The sequence below is a fragment of the Tetrao urogallus genome (assembly GCF_951394365.1).
Source record: "Tetrao urogallus genome assembly, chromosome: 1".
NCBI classification, from domain to species: domain Eukaryota; kingdom Metazoa; phylum Chordata; class Aves; order Galliformes; family Phasianidae; genus Tetrao; species Tetrao urogallus.
The window spans coordinates 118,607,482-118,618,403 of record NC_136813.1 but is presented as its reverse complement, the minus strand read 5'-3'; the positions used below and the strand labels follow the sequence as shown (position 1 = coordinate 118,618,403).

The 10,922-nt window shown below is 43.3% G+C and overlaps 1 protein-coding gene across 1 annotated transcript; it reads left to right on the top strand.

Annotated features, from left to right (window-relative positions):
* Positions 1-1,237: 1,237 nt before the first annotated feature.
* LOC306947162 (solute carrier family 2, facilitated glucose transporter member 3) lies at positions 1,238-9,443 on the top strand (the record flags this gene model as incomplete). Its single annotated transcript, XM_079536391.1, has 10 exons — positions 1,238-1,252; positions 4,013-4,108; positions 5,517-5,677; positions 5,910-6,150; positions 6,309-6,471; positions 7,134-7,321; positions 7,689-7,793; positions 8,214-8,315; positions 8,559-8,762; positions 9,222-9,443. The coding sequence occupies 10 exons, from the start codon at positions 1,238-1,240 to the stop codon at positions 9,441-9,443; spliced, it is 1,497 nt and encodes a 498-aa protein (XP_079392517.1).
* Positions 9,444-10,922: the final 1,479 nt, after the last annotated feature.

Here is a 10,922-nt window from a genome sequence, read left to right as displayed (position 1 = left end):
AGGATCTGGGCAGGGCTTTGTTGTATATCTCCTCCCGTTATTGTCTGTCCGTTCTCCTCTGTGGGAGTGCAGAGGATCTTTTATCATGTAACCTAAGAAAAAGGAACATGCAGACTTCCTTTTACACAACAGCTTTTCTTTTTTTTTTTTAACTTTTCCCCTGATGGCGACATGATTTCAGCAACACAAAAAGGCCCGTGAAAGGAGTGAAGCAAATTGTTACCCTATGTGAACTATAAATTTTCAGTTATGTACCCATCTGTGATCAGGTGGCAAAGAAACAGTAACGTAGTAAGTAGTAGCGAACTTAAAACGTCCCTCAGATTCCTCGGAATCTGGTAACAAAAATGATGAGCAAACCCCAGATGATTTTCCATTGCAAGGAAATGACATCATGACAACCTCCTCTGACTGCAACTTCATCCCTGCCCCGAGTCTGAGCTGCTACCATTCCCAAAATGTTCACAAGAATTCAGTGAAGATGACTATTGTTTGACAATATTTTTGTCAGGAATTGGAAGTACAGCTCTTCGTTGCTCTCCTGGTAGTTTTGGCAATTTTTTTTCTTAATTTAAATTTAAATTTTATTTTTTACCTTAAGGATGGGCTGCAAATGAATTTATAATACAGGAGCCAGGTTGATTGGAAAGTGTGCTAGTATGGGACTAAGTGCAGCTGCAAAGACACACCCCAGGCTTTATAAGCCATCGCTTACAGCTTTTTTTTTTTTTTTATATATATATATATCTTTAAGCAAAACAAGTAGCGAACAAAAACCACACCCAAGCATCCAGAAGTCTCCTCCAGAAAGTACGAGTTAGGAATTAGCACCCAGCGCTTTTGCCTATGTGCGCTCGTTACCGTGTCCAAGCATTTTTAACTACAGCTTCAAAACAACGTTCTCCACGCAATCCACTGGCGTGTACTACCATCAGCTGATACCTGCGCAGCGTCAAACCTGCAGACAACTGCAGGAGCTGCCCCGCACCCTCACAAATTTTTCCTGCAGCCGAACAGCATCAGCAACTGGCTGCGCATCACTTCGGGCGGCCGCTCCTCCCCCGGCTCCTCCTCTGTCCCCCTCCCAGAACTGAGCCCATAAACCCCCTCCCCTCCCCCCCGAGGGGCTGTTGGGTGCGCTGTCACGCAGACGCCGCAACGGTGCGTGCGCGTGGGCGGAGTAGCTGTGGGGTTCAGTTAGGCTGAGTGCGGGCGCTGGAGCGGTTCGTTGCAGGAGATGGCTGACAAGAAGGTGAGGAGTTGCGGGCGGTCTTCTCATCAGAATTGATGCAGAGCTGGAGCCGCTGTCCCGGAGTGCCGGGGGCCCTCGGCGGGAGCGGGGGGGATCTGGTCGCGGCTGGCGGCGGGTCGCGGTTCATCGCCGTCGCGTCGCGGTTCATCGCCGTCGCGTCACCCGCCGCCATCGGGTTGCGAACGAGGAGAGATGTGGCGGGGCTGGCAGGCCGCGGTTCTCGGCTGGCGGCTCGGCGAGATTCTGTATGTCACGAAAGGACGGGGAGCTTATCTGGGAATGTTTGTGCAGGCCGTGGGGTTGATCCGTTGGTGCGTGTTACCGGCTGCCCGCGTGACGCCGTCTATATTTAATTCGCTTCGATCACGACGTGTCTTTTGTTGGCTGGGTAGTGGTCATCTGTCCCAGAGTTAATAGCAGCGGATTCGTGATACTTAAATGTTTTGTTGGGAGCGTTCAAACTGTCCCTCGATTTCCAGAAGAAAATAGAGCCAAGCCCTTTCCCTGTTCTATTATAGAGAACGGGGTGCGCTCGGCCACTATGATCTGTGCAGCCGTGGGCTGCGGTGAGTTTAGGCGCATCCAGAGAGAGAAGCGGCTATCCTGGAGCAGGATATCGAGGGATTTCTACTTGGCGAGAAGGGGACAGTATTAGGGAGCCTCGTGCTCTCGTCTCCTTGTTAACGGGACGTGAGGGGAGTGTGAGAAACTGAGATAAAAGGAGGGATAGAGAACCGACGAAAGTCACTCGGAGTGTGGCAGAGGCATCTCATGCTGGATTTAACAAATTGTGCTACTCTGAGGTTGCTATTAGTTAAGGAGAGGGGAGCTGAAGGAGAGGCTGGGTCAGGCCATGTGATATCTTGGATGGTATGAGACTGGATGGGAGTTGAATAACTGGCGATAGTCAGGAGAATGGAGCATGAAAGGTGGTGAGAAAGAACTAATCTTATTATAATTTGATTCTGTATAGACCATATAGGCAAGAGGTGCTCACAAAGCAAGTGTCCTATAATTCCTGCTGTGTCCAGAGGAAAAGGGTCAACTATGACTACTACAAGCAGGGCCTTGAGAGGAAGGATGCTCTTATGTCAGTTACTGTGTTGGAAGTGTGGACAGGTGAACTTTGATCTCAGCTTTGGTATACCCGCTAAGGGGAATAAGGCCTGGAGTCTTGAAAGGGCTTAGATGTCTTAATTGGTGTCTAGGTGCTTTGGAAGATTGGTTCTGTGCCAGAACTTCTGGCACCAAAAAGAGAATGGTCATAGGATGGCAGATAGAAGGCAAACCTTGTTCAGCTGTGAATAATAGCATGAGAATCATCTGCTCGATGCAGGAATATTGGAATATATCCCTTTCCTCCAGCATTAACCTTAGCAGGAAGAGACCTTAACATGAGATATTTAAATGATGTAGCAGAGGGAAACCATGCATTAATTTACTTTCTTTTTATTGAGGCTTAACTGGTAGCTTTGTGGGGGGTGTACTGGCCAGAAGCACTTACATGCCTGGAAGTGTGGTACAGATAGCATGAATACTGACAGGTTTCTGAAGTCAGCTGGAAAATGAGAGACTGGAGGTGCTGTGACAGCAGGCCCCATGGACTACTTCATGCTCCTCTGCCAGCCTTAGGAGAATAATTGAAAAGCCTTGTAGTTTTTGAAAGCTTTCAATTGCTCCTACAACCAAAACATGGTATTTCCAAATAATGCCCTGGAAGTATTGGCTGTGTAAGTTCTAATTCCAGAGTCACTTGCTCCCTCCTGCCTCCTTAACAGCTGGGTTAAGCTGTTTTTAAGCTGCAAACTTAAAAACAACAACAACAACAGCAAAAAAAAAAAAAAAAAAAAAAACCCACCAAGCAAACAAACAAACAAAAAAGCCGTCAACAACAAAAAGCCCTGGAAAATATCAGATGCTTTTCTCTGACAGTTAAGTCTCTCAGTCTTTGGGACTTTTGCAGAGTGGAGCTGCTTCCTCAGTGGCTTTGAGTGTTGGATAGTTATTAAATTAAAAACAAACAAACAAACAAACAAATAGAGAGATTCATATGTACTCAAATTCCAGGAGCTGTGCTTTGTTTTGAATATTCACTATTGACTCAGTGGCAAGAAAAATAAATGAGGAATGCTGGCAGCACAGCCTTTTCTGTGAGGGAAGCTGCTGTGCCAGCTTTAGGGGCAGAGCTGGGGACTTCTAGCCTGGGAAAAGCAGATCTGCTGCTGAAGAGTGCAAACTTTAACTGTTAGAAGTGACTGCCAGTGTAGCTCTTATGTAGATTTGAGAAGCATTAGCAATATTATATCCATATCCCACTTATTTTTGGGACTTCCTCAGTTGGAATGAGGAAGAGTAAGACCCTTGTTTCATTACATGTCAGAGATCAGCAGAGCTTTTTTACAAAGCAGATCAACCTAAAATAACAGCTGCTGATGGAGCTGGTGTGTTCATTACTAATGAGCTGGAAGTAGTCAAATGTCATGATGTATAGATGTTGGACCTGGCAGGCTCTCCTTCTAATCACAGAACTGTTACTGTTCAGTTGCACCTGTTTCCAGACTCTGTTGTTGGTACTTAACCTCACTGGATACAAGCATGTTCCTTTACCTTTTTGCTCTTCATTGAAATTGGCCCAGCTGTGTCTTCTATTTATGCTGAAGAGAAACTTAAGTTATGTAGAAAGCATGAACTACCAATTAACCAAACAATTGCATTCTCTCTCTCTTTTTTTTTTTTTTTTTAATATATATATATATACAGAAAATCACTGCATCCCTTATCTATGCTGTTACTGTTGCTGCCATTGGATCTCTCCAGTTTGGATACAACACTGGTGTCATTAATGCTCCTGAAAAGGTGAGAGGAAGAATGCGCTGGGGAAGAAAATGTGTGTAAATGTGCTAGGGAGGAAAAAAAAATAGCATAGGAAGGAGAGAGGAGCTGACAGGCAGCTAATAGTTTAGTTGTGGTGTTTGAATTAAAGGAAAGAAGACATTCAAATGACAGGAAATTTACTGGCGAGGAGAGAGATCAGATTTTAATTTGGAGTGCAGAGTTTTGCTGAAAGGAAGGGGTCCATCTGCCATTTCCTGGAATGCCACCAAATTCTGGGGTTGTCATTTTATTTTTAGTAGTTTTGATCTTTCCCCTTCTCCTTTAGGACACAAGAGGAGAGGAAACACAATTCAGTTATTTCTGCCAGGTGCTACTCTGCTCCAAACTCTTACAAATTGAGTAAGAACGTGCTTCTGGCCTGTTGCACCAGGTCAGGAGATGAGGCAGGATATTCTGAATCAGAATGAAACAGCTGGGGCAGAGAACGCATGTAGAGAGCAGTGCACAGATAAGCTGAGAGGGTTGGTAGGGATTACTGTTCCTTTAGTTTCTCTAAGGGCCTCTGACTTGTTCATTTATTTATTTGTGTTAAGCGTCAATTCAGTGTTTGTAAAAGACAAATCATGCTTATACCATCAGAAAAAAGAAGATGAAGAAAATGAGAAATGTGTTTTTCTTGTAACTGAGATGGTTCTTTCTCGGGAACTGAGTCACCATTACCACATCCACCCCATCTCCAGGAATAGATGTCACATCACATCCTGGGGGGTAGGGTCCTTCCTAGCTAATGTCCTGCTGCCATCTGCTGGGAGCTGGCATTCTGAGGCCACATCCCCTTCAGTTCTTGCAGTGTTCCATTCGTTATCAAAGAGGATACCTCAGATTGAAACACAGCCCTGTTAATGTTGCATCTCACTTTGTCCCAAGGAACAGTGAAGAATTGTTTTGCATAATGCTTCTGCTTTCAGGCTTAACTTGGAGGAACTTCATATGTTTCTTGAACTATTTTCGTTGCAGAGAGCCCTTCTCTATTGCTAGATTTCTGGTGTTGCCAGAAATGTTCCTCTCTGTTCTCTGGCTGTTTTTCTTATTCTCTTTCACTCCCATCTCATGCCTGAAACATCAGCAGTGACCCTGATCATCTGAAAACATTCAGAAGATAAGCCCACTTTCCTTAATTATGCCAGCTCTATGTGAAGCAATCAATTTCTTATCATTCTACTACCAGTCTCTGAACTTCTTGGTGAAACTTTTATTCCTCTTTCATCACTCTGATCTCTTCCTTGTATAACCTACTGCTTTCTACTGAATTCTTAATGCCTATTTTTGCTGCATAACTCCTTGAAAATAGACCATCCCAAATTTTTTTCCTAAATTCCTCTCCCATGGGGTTGGAAACCTTCCTTATCTATTTGGGTTTCTCTTGCAGATTATCCAGGCCTTCTTCAACAGAACTTTATCTCAGCGGAGTGGGAAGGCTATCTCCCCAGAGCTTCTTACCTCGCTATGGTCCCTTTCTGTGGCAATCTTCTCAGTAGGAGGTATGATTGGCTCCTTCTCAGTCAGCCTTTTCGTCAATCGATTTGGCAGGTAAGTTGGGAAGATAAATACAAGTTATTAGTGAATTTATGCTCTGCAGTAGAATTCTGGGAGGAAGAGGGCAGAGATGAGAACTGTTGCAGGCCAAGGCTGAAGCTGAACAGGAAATACGGTTCTCTCCCTGCTCCCAAGCTAAGACTCATGGATAGCTTTATCTTTCTTCTTATGGTTTTCTTGCTCTGTTACTAGTTAAAGCTCAGCCTTGGTATTTCTGTCTTGGCAGGAGAAACTCCATGCTGCTGGTGAACATCTTGGCTTTTGTTGGGGGTGCTCTCATGGCCTTATCCAAGCTTGCAAAGGCAGTGGAGATGCTGATAATTGGGCGCTTCATTATTGGCCTTTTCTGTGGTCTGTGCACTGGCTTTGTTCCCATGTACATCAGTGAGGTCTCACCCACCAGCCTTCGTGGAGCCTTTGGAACACTCAACCAGCTGGGCATAGTTGTAGGCATCCTGGTGGCCCAGGTAGGCTTGACAGACTTCTACTTGGAGGTAAAGGGTATGTGAAGAAAGGCTTTGTGGACTTGATCTTGTGAAGTTGTCTGACTTTGCCATTAGGAGCAGTATCTTGTCCTCTCATACTCTATTTCAACAACTTTATTTCTCTCAAATTCTTGGTGTAGATTTTTGGCCTCAAGGAGATAATGGGAACTGAAGCACTTTGGCCACTGCTGTTGGGGTTCACGATTCTCCCAGCAGTTCTGCAGTGTGTGGCTCTTCTTTTCTGCCCTGAGAGCCCCCGTTTCCTGTTGATCAACAAGATGGAGGAAGAGAAAGCACAAACAGGTAAGAACTTGTCTCTGAAGGGGCAGGACTGTATTTTGATTCCCTGCTCTGAGCTTGAGTGGAAAGCCGAGATTGTCTATAGAATCTGTGGTAGACAAGAATGTGAATCCCAGAGGATACTAACCTTTCCCTCCCATCTTTTAAATTGTACCAGTGTCAAGAGTTGAGAAACCTGTAATCCCAATGAAATCTTGGTGGGATTAAGAAGCTAGGAGTGGCACCTGGCCAGGTGGGATGTGGCAGTACCAGCTGCTGCAAATATCAGCTTCACCTAAAGCAAATTTAACAATGGATTAGGAGGGATCTACTCCTACCACAGAGGCCTGGAATCGTCTCTGGCAAGAATTAGGGATCAAATGCAAGTTCAGAGCACAAGTAACATGAAGAGTGTCTAGGGTCTGAGTTTGGTTTCCATGGTGATCACAGCTCCCTGAACTGTGAGTTGAAAAGATGAGCAAAAGCTGCACGTAGGGACTCTGTCTTTGCAGCAGAGCAGGCCCAAGCACAGGCTTGTATATGGTTCTGTCTTCCCAATGTGCTTTCCCTCAAATAGCAGAATGGTCTGGGGGAACTTACTGGTTCCCCTGTGCTGAGGTATGGACTCTGTTTGCAGAACCCGTGTGGGAATGTTCCATGTTATGCTTTTGGATTCTTTCCTGCAGTTCTCCAGAAGCTTCGTGGTACACAAGATGTATCTCAAGACATCTTGGAAATGAAAGAAGAGAGTGCTAAAATGTCTCAGGAAAAGAAAGCAACTATACCAGAGCTCTTCCGCTCTCCAAACTATCGTCAAGCCATTATCATTTCCATCATGCTACAACTCTCTCAGCAGCTCTCAGGCATCAATGCTGTGAGTTAACTTTGTCATGTCTATTGGGCTTCTGGGTGTACTTGTGCTTGAAGGTAGCTGCTTGCTGTTTGACTTGCTGCTTGCTGTCTTTCAAAGACGTCTTTTGTCTGGAAAACATTTCTTTGTGATAGTGTAGAGGTTGCGAAGATGAAGATGACAATCATTTTGGCCTTTATGTGTCTTGCACATACCCTGGCAGGACGTTAGAGATATGCATCAAGCAAATGGAACTTGACTGGAATTATGCTGTTGATTGCTTTTACACTGCTGAGTGCTTGTTAGGATTGTGCCATTAAGTAAGGAATGAGGAACATGCTTTCAAACTCTAAGACTGCAATGGTATCCAACTTTTTGCTTCTCTTCCTAGGTATTCTATTATTCTACAGGGATTTTTGAAAGAGCTGGTATCAGACAGCCTGTGTATGCCACCATTGGAGCTGGTGTGGTAAACACAGTCTTCACTGTTGTATCCGTAAGTAGAACAAGGCCTTCTCGTGAGAAAAGTTGCTTGTCTGCAGGTGATCTTTTGAGAGATGTCACTGAAGACAGGTAGTTGTGCTGTGGTAAAGCAGTAGTTGATTACTGATCTACAAGAGCAAAGAAAAGAATGCATTAAAAGTATTGTGGGAGAAGAGAACATATTCTCTTAATATTAATCTTAAAAGAGAACATTTAAGAGGGGAAAAAAATGAAGTAAAGGATGAACGTAAGAGTGTTGGTGGAGGTAGAAGATGAGGGAAGGCAGTAAGAAGAGAAATACTTGTACTGAAGAGCAACTTGATGACTTAACGTTGAGGAATACAGGAAGATGCGAAAGAGGTGCAGTGCATGCTAACTGAGGGAGCCTCTTCTGCTTTTGCTACTTAACTTATTTAATTCTTTGTGTTTTCAGCTGTTCCTGGTAGAGCGTGCAGGGCGCAGGACCCTCCATTTAGTTGGTTTGGGTGGCATGGCTGTGTGTGCTGCTGTTATGACTATTGCTTTGGCTCTGAAGGTGAGTAATTTGTTTTATCCAGACTGACCCTAGTAGGGGATCTATAAGACTAGTTGTAGAGGGCTGACTTTCAGAGCAAGGCATTTATAGCTGGGGCAAGGGCTTATCATGGGCTGTGGCTAGAAGTGCAGTTTCTTTATGGCAGGAGCTGTGCTATAGCATTAACAGTACAACTAAGAGAATGATGTGCTGTGTCATGTTTGCTTTTCAGATAGCAGTTAATTGTATCTTATTTCCTTGCAGGATACTGTGGTGTGGATCAGATATATCAGCATTGTTGCCACTTTTGGCTTTGTGGCCCTTTTTGAGATTGGCCCTGGACCTATCCCTTGGTTCATTGTGGCAGAACTTTTCAGTCAAGGCCCACGGCCTGCAGCCATGGCAGTGGCTGGTTGTTCTAACTGGACCTCTAATTTCTTAGTGGGAATGCTATTCCCCTATGCTGAGGTAAGGACTCAGTTTGCAGAACACTTCAAGAGAGCTGCAGCATTGTCGTGGGTATCCAGATCGGCTGTAGAATTTTTGGTGTTAGCAGCCTGATCTCGTTGAATTTTGGCTCTGCTTTGGGCAGATGACTGAATCCCTTGAGGGGTCCCCAAGTCTGTATTCTGATTGTTATTGAAGGTTAGAGTGTTGTAGCTAGCCTTACATTCTGCTTTGTTACTTTTTGTAGTCTAGAGCCATTTTAATACATTTAAACTTTTCCTTTAAAAGCCTTAGTTCTGGACAACCAGAACCAGTATTAAATCACTTCGGAAGTCCACAGAAATGTGGTACTTTGAAAAAGATCTTTGTGTTGAGGACAAGTCAATGAGGGCATTGCAGGAGAAGGAAATGACTTCACTTCTAATTTTTTTTTTTTTTTTTTTTTCAAATTAAAAACTTCTGTTTTTATTCTTACTGCAGAAATTATGTGGCCCCTATGTCTTCCTTATCTTCCTTGTTTTCCTGCTCATCTTCTTCATCTTCACATACTTCAAAGTGCCAGAGACCAAGGGCAGGACTTTTGAAGACATCTCCAGGGGCTTTGAAGGACAAGCAGAAACATGCTCCCCATCCTCGCCACCTGTTGAGAAGAGTCCCGTGGTGGAGATGAACAGCATAGAACCTGAGAAAGAAGTTGCCTAAGATTCATGACACACCCTTTCTTTTGACTCTTACGTATTCATAGAGTCATTAAAGGAATGAGCAAAGAAATTACGAGAACTGGAACAATTTATTTCTCTAACTGCTGCTATTTTCTTCTCTGTATTCCTCTATACTTCTTGTTCCCCCTATTCTGCTAGGCTTACCAGCGTTAAGCAAATCTGATATATAGGCCATTTTAATTTTCTTAAATACTGGAAGGTACGTGGCACTCTAGCAAAAATAATCTCATTCTTTGCCACAAACATCGGGTGAACATGTTGGTAATACTGTTACTTTTCTCACCTGTAATTGCTACTTGGAAGTAACATAATTATTTATGCAGTGACTGTAATGTAATTTAAATACTATTTTTGTAGTGAGTTAAAGTTGCCCACTAAATAAGTCCCCTGCCCTTCATGTCTACTCTGTGTGGGTGTATGTGTGAGCGTGTATGTGCAGTGTTACACTGGAATTTAGAAGCCTACTAAAAAGCCATCTCCTTGCTTTGTCCTTTCCAGTGTGCACTTTTTTTCAGCCTCAGGAAAAGGGGGACCAAGTTGCATGCCTATGTTTTTTCTTTTATTTTTTTGTATAGACAAACAGAACTTACTTTTACTTAAGTTTATTTATTTGTATGTCACCTTGTAAATATTTATTTTTTTAATAGTGTACAAAAATGTACAGATAATGAAGTTGAAGATGTTTGACTTTGTTATTCTAACAGAAGATGCTGTAGACTTGAGGTGCAATAAAACTGTAGAGAAGGAATACTGTACTGAAGAGTAAGTTGGGTGTTCTGGATGGTAGAACAGAGCCAATTGTGCACGTCACCTTTTAAAGTTAATTCTGCCCTTTGAAAAGTAATTCAAGTAACTGAATGCTGATGAGAAGCAGTATGTATGTCCACCAAAATTCGTATGCGATTTAGATATTTTGGGTGGTGACTTTAAATATTGCTCTAAAGTATTTGGAAAGTGATATTGCAGCAAAGAGGTGTTATTATTTTACATTTTCAGTAACAGTTCAGCGTTGTTCAAGATGATTAATGGTATTGACTGCAAACCAGAACTTGACTTTTGCCTTCTCTTGACTTTTTGGCCTCTCTGCTTTATTCTAGTAGGCCAGGAAGTTTGATGCTTGCAGGTAGTTACTTAACTGCATGGGGCTAAAAGTTGTTTTCCAAAGCTGTTAAATAATTATTTATAAATATTGGAGGCAAAACGGACCATTTATCTACCAGGGTCATGCCATGGCACATGTACATACATAGAGATACTGAATTAGGGACTAGAGCTACTGGAATATGCTAGTTAAGCAGCTTGAAAAATTCAGTCTATAGTTGGTTGTAGGCCAAATGTTTTTGTTCTGTGTCCTCTCTGGAAGAGGCAGTGTCCAGCATTGTTCATTGTTCTGTGCAAATCTGTAGCATTACCTCTGTTAGACCTAACAAGGCAGACACAGGGGGTATTACATAGCTAA